The 20,367-nt window shown below is 42.1% G+C and overlaps 1 protein-coding gene across 1 annotated transcript; it reads left to right on the top strand.

Moving 5' to 3' along the window:
• The first annotated feature begins 290 nt into the window (after nucleotides 1-290).
• On the top strand, nucleotides 291-7,069 carry LOC141247204 (interleukin-20-like). Its single transcript, XM_073669196.1, has 6 exons — nucleotides 291-410; nucleotides 496-558; nucleotides 3,758-3,910; nucleotides 5,090-5,161; nucleotides 6,605-6,667; nucleotides 7,034-7,069. The coding sequence occupies exons 1-6, from the start codon at nucleotides 291-293 to the stop codon at nucleotides 7,067-7,069; spliced, it is 507 nt and encodes a 168-aa protein (XP_073525297.1).
• The last annotated feature ends 13,298 nt before the right edge of the window (nucleotides 7,070-20,367 follow it).

Below are 20,367 nucleotides of genomic sequence, written 5' to 3'. Positions count from 1 at the left end.
TTCATTTCTAGGAATATAGGATGAGAATAACCCCCACAAAATATAGAAATGAAGACACACCTGAAATTTTTGTTGGTGGGGTATACATATAAATATGACCAATTTTCGGCATTAAGACTTCCCTGGCTTTTCAAAGGTAGGTCAAATACATTTATTCGCAGTATTTGGTGTATTTGTGTTTGTATGTATAAATATTTTGTTTTTACATTTCATAATTGTCTTAGTTTTAAGGCAAATAAAAGATAAAAGCAAACAAGAAAATGAAGAACTATTTGTTCGCTGTTGCTACCATGTTTGCAATGTCTTTGAATATTGCAATATCCGGAGTGCTGCCTGCCTGCCGTTTGTCATCAAGAAGAAATCACATTGTGGAAATAAGAGACATATTTCTAACTATTCGCTCCTCAATTGTAAGTATCAACACGAACATAAGTTAATATTTCCTCAGCACAATAGGACGTTTTGTAAAATAACTTTTTTTAACTCATTTTCCAGCAAAAGCAAGATAACTATATCGATTTTCAGATTCTGCAAACATCACTGATACAGGGAATTCCTGTAAGTACCTCTAATGTCCTTGCTCTTTGATTGTAATGTTCGGATTCACATTTTATATAAAGCATCTATTCACACTTGGAAGTTTAAGTAAAGTCTGAATTATATTCTATATGCAAAGTACATTGTTGCAGCTTTCTCATATACATGAATAGATCTAGAAAGTAGAGAAAATATAATTGCAAGACCTATACAATCTCCACTTTTTTGTATTTAGGCTATGCTCAAAAATTTTTTTTTTTTCAATGAATTTTGAAGTAGAAACTCTCCAAAATCCTTCTCAAAAGCTGCTTAAAAATTCTTGGGAGTTGTTAGAGCTTTTTTTTGATCAAGAGGTTTTTTTTTAAATAATACTGAGGGAATAAGGCTGTGTGCAAATGGCATCATTTAGATGTTTCCATTCCTGTATCATTTTTGAGCAGAAGACACTTAAAGGGGTTGTCCGGTCCAAATCGATAAGTCTACAGTCACTCTGTGTGACTGCAGGGATTTGCCAATTTCTGAGCTGGGACCAGAGGGTATGTATGCGTTATACATACTCCCGATCAGTGTGTACCTTGTTTTCATACACTTGTATGAAGTGAGGCCGTGCCCCAACTAGAGACGCGGCCGTCCAGTGGGTGTGGCCAACTAGAGGGAGTGGTCTTGCTCAATACAAGTATATGGAAGCAAGGCTGCGCCCACTGGCCTGGAGTATGTATAACACGTACATACCCTCCGGTCCTGGCCCAGAAACCGGCGAATGCCTGCAGAGCACAGTGCGTGTTCTGGGGGGGATTCATAAGTCTGCAGTCACACAGAGTAACTGCAGACTTATCGATTTGGACCGGACAACCCCTTTAAGGAGACACTGGCTGGGTTTTACCTAAAGCTTATTTTCGGATGCATCTGTGGATGTCTTTATTGGTGCCTCTGCAACAGGCATTTTGTTTTTATTATCCCAGATATAACATAGTGTCGGCTACTAAGCCACCAGAAGAATGAACTGGTCACTTCTTTTAGCCGCTTCATGGCTCTTGACCCCTGAAATGGTTGAAGAAGACTTAAAAACGGTGGGACATATGCACCGCACATCGTTTTCACATTGTTATATGCTCAATCTTCTTTGAATTTTTTGAGGCCGGTTTATGGTGGAATACACCTAAAAAAGACATTGTGTGCACATACCCTATAGAAAGCGATTCTGAAGGAAACCTCTTCAAACTAAGCACTGTGCAATCAAAAGAGTATGTGAACATGATATCATTTTCAGGCAGATTCCAGCTGGCAAAGCACCTAAAAAGTGCAGCAAAACCACAGCAAAAAGTGAACATTAGACTTTATTCACACATCAGTATTTTTGATTCAGTATTTCATCAGTAATTGTATGCCAAAACCAAGATTGTTTCCAAAACATAGAACATGTTTCAGTCTTTCAATTTGGCTACAGTCACACTATCAGTATTTGGTCAGTATTTTACCTCAGTATGTGTAAGCCAAAACCAGGTGAGGAACAATCAGAGGAAAAGTATAATAGAAACAAGTCACCAATTCTGTATTTATCACCCACTCCTGGTTTTGACTTACAAATACTGATGTGAAATACTGACCAAATGCTGATAGTGTGACCATAACTTATAGTTTTACTCTGTAAGTTGCGCTCCTGGCTTTGGCATACACATACAGATGTGAAAATACTGACATGTGAATAAGCCCTAATGCACATGCAGATTTTTACATTACTGAAATAAATGGCAGTACTAATAGGATTCTATGTAGATGGGAAAGGCAAGGAGCTCTGCTTCTAGCTCCATCCTTCTCCTCCATCTTACTTCTTCATAGAATCTGATCAGTAGCAGCTGCCATCTCCTATCTTAGCAATGTAAAAGTCTGTCTTCACTGAATACAGATTTTACCTTGGAATTGAGAATTTTGAGAATGAAAGATCAGGCCTATCGGAGAAAGAAGCACATTTGCCTGATAAGATATCTTATAAAATGTCCTATTTTCATGTATATTATTGATTTATGAAATAAGAGTTAAAACAATGGTTGCGCTTTAACCGTTAAGCGGTATCAGCACAGAAAAGTTACCGGAGGCTAGAGAGTGCAAATCACTATTAGTAAATGTAAACATTAGATTCCAACTCCAATTTTCTCCACCTAGACTTATGCCTGGGGCAGATTAGCACAGTCCTCATTAGTGACATTAAATTGTACAGAATAAACACCTCGGTCTGGTGATGTGCTTATGGACAATGAATTAGGGGTCCTCAATTAGGTCTCTAGCTGGTTTGATGTTACTTGATATGAAAAAGTTTAAAAATAGACATAGATTTTGCTTTAACATCTACAACTGTATTCATTTTGGGACTTTATAACACTGTGATTTTTTTTCTGTTTTATACCTCTCGATAACCATCACTTTTCATATGTTAAGTTAAACATAATCATCTTTTAATAGTAACATTTTGTAATATTTATAATGTCTACAAAAAATTGTAATAATTTTCTTTTTTGGTGGTGAGCATAAGAATATATATCAATTTTGCATTTTTTTTTTACAAAGTTTCCCATGTAGTTGACATTGACTTTATTCTGTGGGTCAATACAGTTAAAGGGGTTGTCAAGTCAAAACCGATAAGTCGGTATGGAGAGCAAGGCCATGCCCACTGGCCGGGTGTATGTATAAATCATACATAGCCTCCGGTCCCGGATCTGAAACCGGCGAATCCCCACAGTGCGCCTGCAGACTTATCGGTTTTTACCAGATAACTTCTTCGAGAATTCATAGGGTTTTTATGTTTTATTACGGTACTTTGTTTCAAAATTTTTATATTATTTTTTAATTTGATTTGGCTTTGTGTCACCGTATTCAACAACCCACATCATATATGTATAGGTACACGTATATATACAGTATTTGAATATTTGAATCATAGAACACATTTTTTACACTCCTTGGACTCCCTTAGGCCACGTGCACATGTTGAGTATTTGGAGAGCTTTTTACCTTAGTGTTTGTAAGCCAAAACCAGGAGTGGGCAAAAGATACAGAAGTGGGAACGTGATTCTATACTTTTCCTCTGATTGCTCAACTCCTGGTTTTGGCTTAAAAGTACTAAGGTAAAATACTCACGAAACACTCAACGTGCGCACATGGCCTTACAGTCATAGCATGCTTTGGTGGAGCTTGATAACTAATATTTTGTCTCTGCTTTCAGCCATCAGACCGATGCTGTTTTCTGGAAAATGTCATCCATTTTTATATGGATAAAGTCTTCAAACAGTACAGTATGCTGGATGCCGAGCACGAAATTGCCATTAGCAAAATTTCAAATGCCTTCTGTGAATTTTTTAGCACTAAAAGATCTTGTGTAAGTGCTAGAATCCTTAAACATACAGTACATACTTATACATTACTTATTCATAATTCAGTTTTCATGTTTCTCATTATTAATGTCTTATATGTATAGTCAAAGTCATTCAGAATAGACAGATTGACATAAATGTTCTTAAAGAGGACCCGTCACGTGACATAAATATGACATTTTTCTTTACCTAGTGTAAATGCTGTTTCTTTACTGAGTTTGGAATTTTTACTTTTTGTTCCCCTACCTCTCTTTTCCTGATATATGGCCCTTTATTTCCTGTAATTAAATCTAGTTTTTTAACCAACTGGCCTTGGTGCTCAAGAAATTGCTCATATCGGAGAGTTGAGGCTCACACCCACTTGGTTAAAAAGACTATATTTATATATAAGGCAGAGGGGGGCATATTTTAGGAAAAAAGAGGCATAGGAGGAACAGAAAAAAAATTAAGAGAACAGCACCATTTACACCAGGTTAAAAAAATATACATATTTATAGCAAGTGACAGGTTTGATTAATATTTTTCCACTCTAATGTTTGTGTTTGTGCACACATTAAGTATTTGCTGCATTTGTATTTGTGTGCTTTTGCCAAGTTTTTGATACATTTTTTCCTATTCATCAGAATGGGTGAAAAACGCTGCAAAAATGCTGAAAGAATTGACATGCTGGAAATCTGAAACTGCTTCAGATCTTCAAGGAAAAAATAAGCAACATGTACATGAGACTTCTTAAATCTCATTCACTTTACTGGGACACTAAAATGCTGAGTTTTTGTGGCAAAAACGCGCTGGAAAAACGCAGCAAAAACTTGACGTGTGAACATACCTTAAACTTTATGGATATGTTTTTTTTAACTGTACTAACATTATAACTATAGAACTGTTACTTGAATTCTGAATTCTTCATGATGTTTCTAATTTTTTTGCACATTAATATTATATTAGTTAAGATATTCCTAAAACAGTGTAATTTAAAAACAATGTATGCAGACATGATATTCCACTACATATTATGTGAGGTTTCTGTTCTAGCCATGGATATTAAGAGTCCACAAATCTGAAATATAGATAGATCAGGTCTTGGGATTTGGTCCCACTCCGTAAATACTGTGCTGCTTAGAGAAATAGATGCCATCATTTCTTCGTTACAATTTTTAATCTGTATTTTGCTTACGTTGTATTAGGTTGACTTCGCTTATACCTGTGAGGACATCACAATGGTTAACTTGAAGACTATTGAAATCAGCTTTAAAGAGGTAAAATTGTTGTGCTGATGTTTTTATTTAATTTTTAATCCTAAAGAAGTAAAGGGATGTATGGTATTATGATACATTTTAAATGATTATTCCCATCTTCAAAAATGGGTGCTTGTAAATATAAGCAATTGTGCATTTTGCTGCTTAATAAAAGTTTCAGTTGTTATTGAGATATTAACACTTTTAGTTTGTTTACAGGTCATTGCCTTGGAGACCGACCACTGCTGCTAGACAGTAAAACATTGACATTGCTTACAAGCCCTTTTCTATTGAGCTTGTAAGCACTATTTTAAAGCTGGCTAGGATTGCTGGAGCACGCGGTTATCTTTTAATCCCAGCTAGCTTCAGTGCAGTGGTTGATAGTCAGCAGCAGTGGTCAGTCCCCTAGGCAACAAACAGTAAGCAAAAGAAAAGGAAAGTTTAATATCTAAAGAACACGTGCAAATTTTAACAAGCAATAAATTGCAACCGTGCTTGTTTTTACAATCACTATCCGACAGTATCCATTGTATGTTGCCTCAGGACAGGTATTGTTGGCAAAGGGGATTTTTTTACTGTGGGCTCAAGAACTAATAGGCAGGTTGCTAACTACCTACCTGTTCTATCCATCTTAGAGCATTCATTGACCACTCCTGCCATCAATTCTGCTGCTTCACTTCAACAGAGCAGCTCTTCCTCTTCCTGGCTGTTCTGTAGATGGAGCATTACTGCTGATGTCATGCTGATTGACAGCCGACTTCCACAGTTAGGGAGCTGGGACTCAGCTGTCAATCAATATGACATCGAGAGTCATCCCACGTCAACAGAGGGGAAGAGAAGGAGCTGCTCTGTTGATGTGAAGTTGGTGGAAGCCACAGAATCTGTGGAAGCCTGCAGTCTGTGGCTGATCTGAGCCAGCAGAGGTTGGCGGTGGGCAGAAAGGGCAGGCAGTCAGCAACTACCTGTCTGTTAGTTCTTAGGCCCCTCGTAAAAAAAATAAAATAGTCTCCGAAAACTCCTTAAATTTGCATTCAATATACTGAATCTCAAAGGGTTTAACATGACCCCACTAATTGCTTGACAAGAGGGATAGGAGCCAAAGTGGCTGAGTATTTTGCTAGTGGTGAAGCCATTTTGATCAAACAATTGGTGAGACCCTGCTCATCGAGTATTGATGACATATACCGGTGATATCCCACCAATGTTTATCCTAAAGTAGCAGCTTAAAGAAATGTAAGTGCCCTGAAAGAGTACTGGAAATTGAAAAAGTCTGAACATAGTTTTCCAGTACATTGGTATATGTTATCTGCTGTACTATATGATAACATGGAAAAGCACATAAAATCGATTACTTGTTCATACTAAATAATGGTTCGGTATAATTAATCATCCTACGTAAGAGTTATTATAGCTACAGAGTTTTCAGATTTTAGAAGATTTACTCATTTTATTCTCTTATTGCAGTTGCCTCAAAGAAACGCTGTAATAAAAGCAATCGGAGAGCTTGACACTCTTCTACGCTGGATGGTCAGACTACAATGAGAAATCCCTCTTAATCTTGAGACAACATTGTATTTGAACATTATAAAATATGTAATCCATTGGACATTCGTAAGCCAAACATATCCTCTTTGGGAGACATTGTCATTTTTTTCTTTTTTTACAAGAAACGAAACGAGAATACCTCATTACTTATACTGAAAAGTGCAGAGGATTGTTTTTTTTTCTTTTAAACCTATGAAATTACCCTATTTCTTAGGTCAATCAACCGTCCAAAAGACCCAAAATGTGCAAACTCGAGCCTTTATTTGTAGGGAGAATCATCTATGTGTACCGATGACAGCAAACGTTGAAACTCATGTTAATTATTTATTTTTTACATGTTGCTTTTAGGATCTGGTTATCTTAGAAGGATGGGACACTTCCTAAAAAAGGAATTGTCATGTTTGTAATGCAAATAAATTAAGAATATATGTTAGTATGTAAAAAATAATGAATATGAATAACACTAATGACAACTAATAAATATGTTATGCGTGTATTTATAAAGAATATGTTGCAAGTAGTACTTTGATTATATTGTACAACCTGTTTGAGTATTGTAAAGTGTTACTTATTGCATGCTTATTGCAAAGTAATAGAGTTATTCTCTGTAGTTAATAGTAATTCTCGGTCAAAAAGGTATAAGTACAAGACATAAAAACTTATATTGTTTTAGGTAAAACTGTGGGGGGTGGCTGGCCACTTAAAAACAATTTAAGAACACAGTGAAAGATGATGCTTAGGAATAGTTGGTGAGGATCTTGCTTGGAGTTGGCTTCAGGGAAAGATAAAGTTAGTGGCTGGAAGTAAATAATAGAAACCAAGGAGGGAAGGAGAGGGAAAGGGTTAAAAGTAGGCCTGTTCCTAAGAGTAAAGAACCCTTGCTGGGATAGGGGAAGGACTAGTTACCTTATATGGCATAGACGTGGACGTGGCGTTTATAAACCTCAAAGGGTCGGTCTGGAGTACAGATCTGTGAAAACAAATTGGTGTTTGAGGGGGAGGATAAAAAGTGCTGACAGACTGCCAGTGATGGGAGAATTACCTTAGTTTTAAGGTGTAAAAAGAAGCTGGTAAAGTGCGGGTCCGGCAAGGGTCACGTGGCTGTTAGCTGTCCTACCTGGTTAGGCAATATATGGAATATGTCAATAGGGTATAGGTATAGATTAATCTAGGGAGATCTAGATAAATAAAATAGCTCTGCGTGTGGAAAGAGGACTAAGTACCTGTGTATAGCCTGGTTACTTGAGACCAATGCGTGTTGAGGCTGGTGAGCATGGAGTAAGTCCAATTATGGTTTAAAAGCACAGTCCATCAACAAGGGAAGCTTCAAGAATCCACGTGCCTGCAACACCAGCAGCCGCCTTTGCTATACCAGGTACCCCAGTACTTACTTTGCAACGGCACAGCAAAACTCTGCTTTCATTCATCTATGCCTGTTATGATAGGAGAGCTAAAAACTTGGGCAACCTAATAGCCCCATCCATCAAAAATCCTTCATCCATTACCTTACCAAAAAGCCTATCTACAAACCCAGTCGGCTTCTTTCCATGCAGTAAATGCACAGTATGCAAAAATCTGCACACTAAGAAACAAAATAAAATATCCCATGGAGATATAGAGTTTCCAATCAAGGACTTCATCACGTGTAGCACAAAGGGAGTAATTTACGGACTCAAGTGCCCCTGTGACAAGTTATATGTGGGTCGTACAATACGTCCCCTAAACAGAAGAGTGGGGGAACACATACGGAACATACGCACTAAATTTGCCAAACACCCTCTCTCCAAACATTTTGCCGATAAACACGGGGGTTCGATTAAAGGCATCCAAATTACTGGCATTCAAATCGTACAAAAACATTGGCGACAGGGCCACTACAGTAACCAGATGTCCCGCATTGAGAGTGGCTGGATTTTTAAACTTAACTCACTAAGACTGAAGGGTCTCAATAGTGAGATTGAACTTTTTGCATTTAAATGAATATCGGAACTTTTTACATTTAAATGAATATCATTACTGAAAAACCATTGATCTCAAGCAATATAAGGATCGGAGCAACGTCTCCAGCAGCAGGAAGTTACCATGGTTTCCTATATACAAACCATGGTGATCACAGGAACCTAATTACTGCTTCCACCTGCAATCTAGTAACACATGAGGACCGAGCACTTACCTATTTAAGGAACCACTCAGCACTGAAGGACCATCCCTGACGAAGGATTCCGTGCAAATCCGAAACGCGTAGGAAAGGTCCTCAGTGCTACCCGTACCCGCTCCATCGCGAGATATCGCGGGATCTTACGTCACTTACCACGTGACTGGACGCCCTGCACTCTCCGCGAACAGGAAGTAGGTACCTCTGTACTCTCGCTGTTACCGGAGCTTCCGGCCGGAACTCCGTGTACAGCGCTACAGAACCTGGCTTCACAGCCCTCATCAGGTCAGTACATTACGACCCACTCAGTACCTCCAACAAGGGAAGCTTCAAGAATCCACGTGCCTGCAACACCAGCAGCCGCCTTTGCTATACCAGGTACCCCAGATTATTCCCTAGATTAATCTATACCTATACCCTATTGACATATTCCATATATTGCCTAACCAGGTAGGACAGCTAACAGCCACGTGACCCTTGCCGGACCCGCACTTTACCAGCTTCTTTTTACACCTTAAAACTAAGGTAATTCTCCCATCACTGGCAGTCTGTCAGCACTTTTTATCCTCCCCCTCAAACACCAATTTGTTTTCACAGATCTGTACTCCAGACCGACCCTTTGAGGTTTATAAACGCCACGTCCACGTCTATGCCATATAAGGTAACTAGTCCTTCCCCTATCCCAGCAAGGGTACTTTACTCTTAGGAACAGGCCTACTTTTAACCCTTTCCCTCTCCTTCCCTCCTAGGTTTCTATTATTTACTTCCAGCCACTAACTTTATCTATCCCTGAAGCCAACTCCAAGCAAGATCCTCACCAACTATTCCTAAGCATCATCTTTCACTGTGTTCTTAAATTGTTTTTAAGTGGCCAGCCACCTCCACAGTTTTACCTAAAACAATATAAGTTTTTATGTCTTGTACTTATACCTTTTTAACTATGAATCAATAAATATCTACATTTTAAATATCTGTCCACAGTCAATTTTATTAGCGATTTTAAATCACCTAGACCAGCGCAGATACCTCATCTTTGTTTTTTTTTACCTAGGCAGCCTTTTTGGTTCACTGTAAGTATCAGCTGCAGGTCAAGGTTAATAGTTCACTAGCGCCCCCTATTAGTGCTTTATTTAATAGTAATTCTCAACTGTTTTGTTAAAGGGTATCTGTCACCAGGTTTCTGCCGCCCTGATTCCAGCAACTTACTTTTACTTGGCTTCTTGCATAGTTTTGATAAAATCACTGTTTTATCAGCAGGAGTTTATTAATAGAGGACTAGTAAACCTGCTGCCATGTAGTCCTCCATATTCATATAACCCTGCCCACACCACTGATTGACAGCTTTCTGCCTATGCACAGGGTACAGAGAAAGCTGCCAATCAGTGGCATGGGCAGGGTTATACTGATCTCAATATTCAGAGAACTGGTATATCTGCAGTAAATAAAACTGTGATTTTATCAAAATTGGAGAAATCAGTGACACATTGCTAGGGTCCCTGTGCGTTCATCATGCTGCTCTCAAATGGATTAGGAAAAACCTGGTGATATATTTAAAATTAAATAGTTTTAAAATGATTTCCTCCTTCAACTTTTTGTAAACAATCATCAGCCCCATATTAAAAATAACAATATTCACTGTTACTCACCCCTCAAAGGTCTAGCGCTGCTACAGTGATTGTTTACAGACTGCAGCGATCAGGTCATGTCAACAGCGCTGCAGCCAATCATTGGACTCGATGTAAATGGTACAGGCTGTAAAGTCCAGTGATTGGATGCAGTGCTGGTCACCAAAGCAGTTGCAGAGATGCAGTGCTTGTCTTGAGGAAGTTGAGTAAAGCTGAATTTTACTATATTTAAGATGAAGATGACTCGGCACAGAAAGTTGAAAGGAGAGATGAGTTAGGAGGTGCTAAAATGCCATGACTTTGGATAAAGCAGCCATTGTACCCAAAAATAAGTCTACAGTGTGTTACGGATCCGGATGGTGGAATCTCTGTGCTGCGGAGCAAGGAGGGACCCAGAGGGGCGTAACTAGGTATCAACTCGGAGCGACCCAGGTCGTACGGCGGCTAACGACTCCGTGACCAGGGAGGATCTGACAAGAGGGAACAGGTGCTACTCTGGGGACGACCTTGTAAGGGAGCAGGTGACTCCCACGGTACAGATGGCAGGGACTGACCAATATTGCAGATGGGCACAGCAGGCAGGCTGACGAGTGATCCGGGTGGATGGACTGGCAGACACGGCAGGTGACAGGCAGGAGCCTCTAGGTAGGCTGTCAGGTGGTCACGGCAAGTGATGGGCAGGAGCCTCCCGGTAGGCTGACAGGTGGTCACAGCAAGTGACAGGCAGGAGCCTCTAGGTAGGCTGTCAGGTGGTCACGGCAAGTGACGGGCAGGAGCCTCCAGGTAGGCTGACAGGTGGTCAAGGCAAGTGACAGGCAGGAGCCTCTAGGTAGGCTGACAGGTGGTCACAACAAGTGACAGCAGGAGCCTCCAGGTAGGCACGGCAGGTAGCGGGCCGGTGCTTCCAGGTAAGCAGGCGGGCAGAGCCCATAGACAGACTGGTGGACTGAACGGAAGACAGACTGTCGGGCTGAAGAGTAGTCAGGCTGGCGGACTGGACTCTTAGTCAGGCTGGCGGGCAGGACTAGTAGTCAGGCTAGCAGCGGGACCTGAAGGCTGAAGCAGAGGTAAGTACACTGTGCATTAACTATTGCTCGGGCACCTCTATATTGGAGGAGGTGCCTTATATATGGGAGGACCTCCGGCAATTGGCCGGGGACTCGTTAGGGCGGCGCACGTGGCCCCTTTAAGAGGGAGGGAGCGTGCGTGCCCTAAGCACAGTGCCTGGGAAGCTGCACGCGTCGGCAGCAGCAGGAAGAGGAGCGCTGGAGAACGCCGGGCGGGGAGCGCGGCGGAGAGAGGGACGGCGTCTTTGCCTGGCAGGGGGCAGAGACTCCGATGCTACACAGTGTCGACATATTCATTAAAGTAAATATACGCCATTGAATTATTTTTTATTTTTCAAATGTTGATAAGTTAAAAGTTGTCTACTGATTAATTTTTAAACATATTTTACAGAACTCCTAATCCCTTCCATTGACATAGATTTAAAATGGAACAATGAAGTGACATGACAAGAATCTGCATAACTAATCATATGTAAGATAGTTGCAAGTCAAATTTATGTATGAGATAGCCAAGATGGTTGTCTATAAAATGATTGTAGTCTCACATTCGAAGCAGTAGTGGATGCTGAGATATGGAGCCTGAAGGTCAAAAGTTCAAAACATTGTTACCCTTTTGCTCATCACTGTATGTCCCTCATCCTGGTATACAGTTATATGAAAAAGTTTGGGCACCCCTATTAATCTTAAGCTTAATGTTTTATAAAAATTGGTGTTTTTGCAACAGCTATTTCAGTTTGATATATGTAATAACTGTTGGACACAGTAATGTTTCTGCCTTGAAATGAGGTTTATTGTACTAACAGAAAATGTGCAATCTGCATTCAAACAAAATTTGACAGGTGCATAAGTATGGGCACCTCACCAGAAAAGTGACATTAATATTTAGTAGATCCTCCTTTTGCAAAAATAACAGCCTCTAGTCGCTTCCTGTAGCTTTTAATGATTTCCTGGATCCTGGATGAAGGTATTTTTGACCATTCCTCTTTACAAAACAATTCCAGTTCAGTTAAGTTTGATGGTCGCCGAGCATGGACAGCCCTCTTCAAATGATCCCACAGATGTTCAATGATATTCAGGTCTGGGGACTGGGATGGCCATTCCAGAACATTGTAATTGTTCCTCTGCATGAATGCCTGAGTAGATTTGGAGCGGTGTTTTGGAACATTGTCTTGCTGAAAGATCCATCCCCTGCGTAACTTCTACTTTGTCACTGATTCTTGAACATTATTGTCAAGAATCTGCTGATACTGAGTGGTATCCATGCGTCCCTCAACTTTAACAAGATTCCAGGGGCCGGCATTGGACACACAGCCCCAAAGCATGATGGAACCTCCACCAAATTTTACTGTGGGTAGCAAGTGTTTTTCTTGGAATGCTGTGTTTTTTTGCCGCCATGCATAACGCCTTTTTGTATGACCAAACAACTCAATCTTGGTTTCATCAGTCCACAGGACCTTCTTCCAAAAAGAAATTGGCTTCTCCAAATGTGCTTTTGCATACCTCAGCCGACTCTGTTTGTGGCGTGCTTGCAGAAACGGCTTCTTTCGCATCACTCTCCCATACAGCTTCTCCTTGTGCAAAGTGCGTTGTATAGTTGACCGATGCACAGCGACACCATCTGCAGCAAGTTGATGCTGCAGCTCTCTGGAGGTGATCTGACGATTGTCCTTGACTGATCTCACTATTCTTCTTCTCTGCCTTTCTGATGTTTTTCTTGGCCTGCCACTTCTGGCCTTAACAAGAACTGTCCCTGTGTTCTTCCATTTCCTTACTATGTTCCTCACAGTGGAAACTGACAGGTTAAATCTCTGAGACAGCTTTTTGTATCCTTCCCCTGAACAACTATGTTGAATAATCTTTGTTTTCAGATCATTTGACAGTTGTTTTGAGGAGCCCATGATGCCACTCTTCAGAGGAGATTCAAACAGGAGAACAACTTGCAAGTGGCCACTTTAAGTAGCTTTTCTCATGATTGCACACACCTGGCTATGAAGTTCAAAGCTCAATGAGGTTACAAAACCAAAAAAAGTGCTTTAGTAAGTCAGTAAAAAGTAGGTAGGAGTATTTAAAACAAGAAAATGATAAGGGTGCCCATACTTATGCACCTGTCAAATTTTGTTTGAATGCAGATTGCACATTTTCTGTTAGTACAATAAACCTCATTTCAAGGCAGAAACATTACTGTGTCCAACAGTTATTACATATATCAAACTGAAATAGCTGTTGCAAAAACACCAATTTTTATAAAACATTAAGCTTAAGATTAATAGGGGTGCCCAAACTTTTTCATATAACTGTATATACAGTGCATTGTGAAAGTATTTGGCCCCCTTGAACTTTTCTACCTTTTGCCACATTACTGGCTTCAAACATAAAGATATAAAATTCTATTTTTTTGGAGAAGAATCAACAACAAGTGGAACGAAATTTATTGGATATTTTAAACTTTTTAAAAAAAATAAAAAATGAAAAGTGGGGCGTGCAATATTATTCGGCCCCCTTGAGTTAATACTTTGTAGGGCCACATTTTTCTGCGATTACAGCTGCAAGTCGCTTGGGGTATGTCTCTATCAGTTTTGCACATCGAGAGGCTGAAATTCTTGCCCATTCTTCCTTGCAAAACAGCTCGAGCTCTTTGAGGGTGGATGGAGGACGTTTGTAAACAGCAGTTTTCAGCTCTTTCCACAGATTCTCGATTGGATTCAGGTCTGAACTTTGACTTGGCCATTCTAACACCTGGATACGTTTCATTGTAGATTTTGCTTTATGTTTGGGATCATTGTCTTGTTGGAAGATAAATCTCCATCCCAGTCTCAGGTCTTTTGCAGACTCCAACAGGTTTTCTTCCAGAATGGTCCTGTATTTGGCTCTGTCCATCTTCCCATCAATTTTAACCATCTTCCCTGTCCCTGCTGAAGAAAAGCAGGCCCAAACCATGATGCTGCCACCACCATGTTTGATAGTGGGGATGGTGTTTTGAGGGTGATAAGCTGTGTTGCTTTTACGCCAAACATATCGTTTTGCATTATGTGCCAAAAAGTTCGATTTTGGTTTCATCTGACCAGAGCACCTTATTCGACATGTTTCCTGTGTCTCCCAGGTGGCTTGTGGCAAACTTCAAATGAGACTTTTTATGGCTATGTTTGAGAAATGGCTTTCATCTTGCCACTCTTCCATAAAGGCCAGATTTGTGCAGTCTGCGACTGATTGTTGTCCTGTGGACAGACTCTCCCACCTCAGCTGTAGATCTCTGCAGTTCATCCAGAGTGATCATGGGCCTTCTGGCTGCATCTCTGATCAGTCTTCTCCTTGTTCAATATGAAAGTTTAGAGGGTCGGCCGGGTCTTGGTAGATTTGCAGTTGTCTGATACTCCTTCCATTTCAATATGATCGCTTGCACAGTGCTCCTTGAGATGTTTAAAACTTGGGAAATCTTTTTGTAACCAAATCTGGTTTTAAACTTCGCCACAACAGTATCTCGGACCTGCCTGGTGTGTTCCTTGGTCTTCATGATGCTCTCTGCACTTGAAACAGAACCCTGAGACTATCACAGAGCAGGTGCATTTATACGGAGACTTGATTACACACAGGTGGATTCTATTGATCATTACCAGTCAATTAGGACAACATTGGATCATTCAGGGATCCTCACTGAACTTCTGCAGTGAGTTTGCTGCACTGAAAGTAAAGTGGCCGAATAATATTGCACGCGCCACTTTTCATTTTTTATTTTTTTAAAAAAAGTTTAAAATATCCAATAAATTTCGTTCCACTTTACGATTTTGTCCCACTTGTTGTTGATTTTTCCCCCAAAAATTTTAATTTCACAATGCACTGTATCTATATATTGTGGTAAAGCGACTTGTTCGGCTTACCAGAGTCAGACACAGGACACACGGTTTGGGTTAACTTCCTGCTGGTTTATTCAGTGGCATAAACTCCAGCAGTGTCCCATACAAATAAACAGACACTCTCGAGGTTAACGGGAGAAGCAAAAAGATAAGGTATGACAGAGTCCAATATTAAGCGAGGCCCAAACACAGCCTGGAGACTTCACTCTCCAGATCACACACTCCTGAGAAACAAAGCTGACTGACCAGGACACACGGTTTGGGTTAACTTCCTGCTGGTTTATTCAGTGGCATAAATTAAAGGCTTCTACATCATCCCCGTGGGTCATATTTTGCATGGTCAATCTTACCGCCTTCCTGACATGTGAGCCATCAGTCAGCCCTGGGGGTGGAGCGGTCGCTCTGCCCTCGATGGCGTCTACTAGAAGCTGTATCTGATGTTGCTGCTACTGCTGGTGCTGCTCCTGCTGTGCCTTTTGCTGCAACTGGATCTGTTGTAGTAACAGTTTGGTCGTCTCTTGTTGAGCTTGCTGCTGCTGCAGCAGAATCTGCTGCTGCAGTAGCTCCCGGTGTTGCTGTAATTGTTGCAGGTGCTGCTGATGTTGCTGCTGCTGGCTCTGGACTAAATGCTTAATAAGCTCCTCCATGTTGCCGGACATCTCTGGCTGGCTGAAGGCCTTCACCCAGGACATCCACCATTCTCTGTGGCAGGTACTCGTGTTCCTGGATCTTTGCCAGCACTCTCACACCAACTACGGTAAAGCGACTTGCTCGGCTCTCCAAAGGCAGGACACACGGTTTGGGTTAACTTCCTGATGGTTTATTCAGTAGCATAAACTCCAGCAGTGTCCCATAAAAATAAACAGACCCTCTTGGGGTTAACGGGAGAAACAAAAAATAAGGTATGACAGAGTCCAATATTAACCCCTTTCCAACCCTTGCCATATTAGTACGCACATTTGCGTACCTCCGGTTCAGTGAGGGCTCCGGCGCTGAGCCCGCACTGAACCGAGCACATGTCAGCTGATTCTTACAGCTGACATGTGCCCGCAACAGCCGCGGTTGGAATCGCGATCCACCCGCGGCTGTTAACATGTCAAATGCCGCTGTCAATCTCCGACAGCGACATATAACGCGCGCTTCCGGGTTGCGCGTCATAAGCCCCGCCCACCGGCGACCCCGTCACATGATCGCGGGTCACCGATGGGCGTGCATGACAACCCAGGGTCTGCAGCAGACGCCTGTGGTTGTCATGATCTCGTCGCTATGAGCGCCACCTAGTGGTCGGCGCTCATAGCACAGGACCATTTCTGCTATATGCAGGGGATCTGCTGGTCCCCTGTATGTAGCAGAGACGATCAGACGACTGCTGCTTCTAGTCTCCTATGGAGACTATTGAAGCATGCAGTAAGTGAAAAAAAAATGTTTTTAAAAATATAAAAAAAATAAAAAAAATATAAAAGTTTAAATCACCCCCCTTTCACCCCATTCAAAATAAAATATATATAAAAAAAAAAAACACATACACATATTTGGTATCGCCGCGTTCATAATCGCCCCATCTATCAATATAAAAAAAGAATTAATCCGATCGGTAAACAGTGTAACGAGAAAAAAATTCTAAAAGCCAGAATTACGTTTTTTGGTCGCCACAAAATTGGAATAAAATGCAATAACGGGCGATCAAAACATCGGATCTACCCCAAAATGTTATCAATAAAAATGTCAGCCCGGCGCACAAAAAATAAGCCCTCACCCAGCCCCAGATCCCGAAAAATGGAGATGCTACAGGTCTCGGAAAATGGCGCTATTTTTTTTATATTTTTTTTACCAAATTTTGGATTTTTTTTCACCGCTTAAATATAAAATAACCTATACATGTTTGGTGTCTACGAACTCGTAATGACCTGGAGAATAAGAATGGCAAGTCAGTTTTAGCATTCAGTGAACGTGGTAAAAAAAATAAATAAAAAAACACTGTGGTATTGCACTTTTTTTGCAATTTTACCGCACTTGGAATTTTTTTACCGTTTTCCCGTACACAATATGGTAAAACTAGTAATGGCGTTGAAAAGTACAACTTGTCCTGCAAAAAATAAGCCCTCACACGGCCATATTGTCCAAAAAATAAAGACGCTATGGCTCTGGGAACAAGGGGAGCAAAAAACGAAAAAGCAAAAACGACAAAACCCAAGGTTGCGAAGGGGTTAAGCGAGGCTCTGCCCATTGCAGGTAGCACAGTGAAGTCTTAAGCAACACCAGTCTTCCGTTGTTGCTCTCTGGTTTCACCCAAACGCAGCCTGGAGACTTCACTCTCCAGACTACACACTCCAGAGAAACAAAGCTGACTGACCATTTAACCCAGCTCAGCTACACCCTGAGGGGAGGTAGGGGAATCACTTCCCTCCCATCTCTACGTCATTCCCATAAAACCACACCCTTTAAAAGAGTTAACCCCCAGCATATAACATGCTGGCAGAAAGTTTATTGGTTTTAGTTCACAAGTTCACACAGGCTAGCAACCTGCGTGACACATACCTCCCCTCATATATTATACCAGTGACTCTGTCACATATCCCCCCTCTATCCCCAAAGCCGAGAGTTTGGGCACCGACCGATGTCAGACAGGGAATTCTAGACAGGGCATCAGCGTTCCCATGTAACCTCCCGGGCCTATGCTCTAAGTGAAAGTTGAAGTCCTGAAGAGCTAGGAACCATCTAGTTACCCTGGCATTTTTACCCATCTTTTCCCTCAATCATCTCAACGGTGCATGGTCTGATGCCAACTTAAAATTTCGGCCTAGTAGGTAGTATCTTAGTGTATCTACGGCCCACTTTATGGCTAGACACTCCTTCTCTACTATTACGTAGTTCTTCTCGCATGACGAAAGTTTCCGGCTCAGATAGAGCATAGGATGCTCTTCCCCATTTATCTCTTGAGAGAGTACAGCTCCTAGACCAACCTCTGAAGCATCCGTCTGGACCACGAACTCTTTCTTAAAGTCTGGTGGGACCAGGACCAGCTGCTTACACAGTGCTAGCTTCATCTGTTGGAACGCGGTCTCTGTTTCCTCCGTCCACTTCACCATGGTTGATCTGGTGCCTTTTAGGAGATTCGTCAGCGGCGCGGCCATCATGGCAAAATTCGGGATAAATCGCGGGTAATATCCCAACATTCCCAGGAATGCTCTTACTTGCTTCTTGGATAGCGGTTGTGGCCAGAACTGGATTGCATCGACTTTATTTACTTGCAGCTTTATTTCGCCTCTTCCAACAACATAGCCAAGTACCTGGCCTCTTCTTTTCTGACGGCACATTTTCTCAGATTTATGGTAAATCGTGCCTTCCTTAGAGCATCCAGAATGGCCTGTAGTTTAGGTAAGTGACTAGCCCAGTCTGGGCTAAAGACTACGATGTTGTCATGGTAGGCTGCGGCATACATCTTATGTGAGGCTAAGATACGATCCATAGCCCTCTGAAAGGTGGCTGGGGCCCCCTGTAGTCCGAACAGCATCCGAGGGTATTGGAAGAACCCATCAGGTGTCGAGAAAGCTGTCTTCTCCTTGGCCATCTGGGACATGGGGATCTGGCAGTAGCCCTTTGGCAGGTCCAGAGTGGTGATGTACCTCGCCAGTCCAAGCCTCTAGATGAGTTCATCGACGTGGGGCATCGGGTACGCGTCACTTGGACACCTCATTCAGCCAGCGGTAGTCATTACAAAACCTTCACTCTCCGTTGGGTTTTGGTACGATGACAATTGGGTTCAACCACCCACTCTTTGACTCCTTTATCACCCCGAGGTCTAACATCCTCTTCACATCGGCCAAGATCACCTCCTGGTGTGCTTCCGGAATCTGGTACGGCTTCAGATTCACTCCTACATGTTAGCTGTTAGCACGTCATGCTCTACCACCTGAGTATGTCCTGGCAACTCTGAGAACAGCTACCGATTCTGCTGCAGCAGTTCTCAACACTATTTCTTCTGGGCCGGCGATAGAGTCTCTGCAATAGTGACCTTCTCCACCTTGCCTTCGGGAGCGGCTCCCAGGCAAGGAGTTTCCACCGCTTCCCGGTCCCGTGACGCTTGAGCAAGTTCACATGGTATATTTGGTGCGGCTTTCTTCGGCCAGGCTGGTGGACTTTATAATTAACCTCACTGATTTTCTCCACCACCTCGTACGGACCTTACCATTTGGCCATGAACTTGCTCTCGACTGTAGGTATTAGCACCAAAACACGGTCTCCGGGCTGGAACTGCCTCAGCCTCGCCGATCGGTTATAGACCCTGGCCAGGGCTTCCTGCGCCTGGAGGAGATGCGCTTTCATGATCGGCATCACTCTCGCTATTATTTCCTGCATCTTTGCGACATGTTCAATGATGCTCTGGTGTGGCGTAACCTCGGCTTCCCAGGTTTCCTTAGCGATGTCCAGGAGCCCTCGCGGATGTTGTCCATACAGCAGCTTAAACAGAGAATAACCAGTAGAGGCTTGTGGAAGAGAAGAAGCAGGAATGGCAGCATGTAGTCCCAGTCACGTCCATCCTTCTCTACGACTTTCTTGAGCATCGCTTTCAGAGTCTTATTAAAGTGCTCTACTAAGCCGTATGTCTGTGGATGGTAAACAGATGTTCGCAGCTGGGTAATCTGGAGGACCTTGCACAGCTCCTTCATTACATTGCTCATGAACTGGGTCCCTTGATCCATTAGGATTTCCTTCGGCTGCCCGGTCCTGGCAAATATATGAACCAGTTCCCTGGCTATGCATTTGCTCGAAGAGTTCCTTAGTGGTACCGCTTCTGGATACCAGGTCGCATAGCCCATGATTACTAGAATGTATTGGTGGCCTCGGGATAATTTGACTAAGGGACCTACTAGGTCCATAGCAATCCTCTCAAAGGGGACCTCTATCACTGGTAGTGGAACTAGAGGACTTCGGAAGTGGGAGGAGGGAGCGGCTATTCGGCAGGTGGGACAGGACCTACAGT

Source organism: Phyllobates terribilis, unplaced genomic scaffold (assembly GCF_046119375.1).
Source record: "Phyllobates terribilis strain yellow unplaced genomic scaffold, ASM4611937v1 Scaffold_2__4_contigs__length_985480577, whole genome shotgun sequence".
NCBI classification, from domain to species: domain Eukaryota; kingdom Metazoa; phylum Chordata; class Amphibia; order Anura; family Dendrobatidae; genus Phyllobates; species Phyllobates terribilis.
Note: the sequence above shows the minus strand (reverse complement) of the source record. Positions and strands in the feature narration are given on the sequence as shown.

What these genes read in the sequence shown, in the direction of transcription:
- LOC141247204 (XM_073669196.1), top strand. Translation starts at nt 291, where the DNA reads ATGTTTGCAATGTCTTTGAATATTGCAATATCCGGAGTGCTGCCTGCC. An exon ending in TAACTATTCGCTCCTCAATT is followed by an intron (nt 411 to 495) that starts GTAAGTATCAAC and finishes CTCATTTTCCAG; the next exon opens with CAAAAGCAAGATAACTATAT. An exon ending in ACACTCTTCTACGCTGGATG is followed by an intron (nt 6,668 to 7,033) that starts GTCAGACTACAA and finishes TGTTGCTTTTAG; the next exon opens with GATCTGGTTATCTTAGAAGG.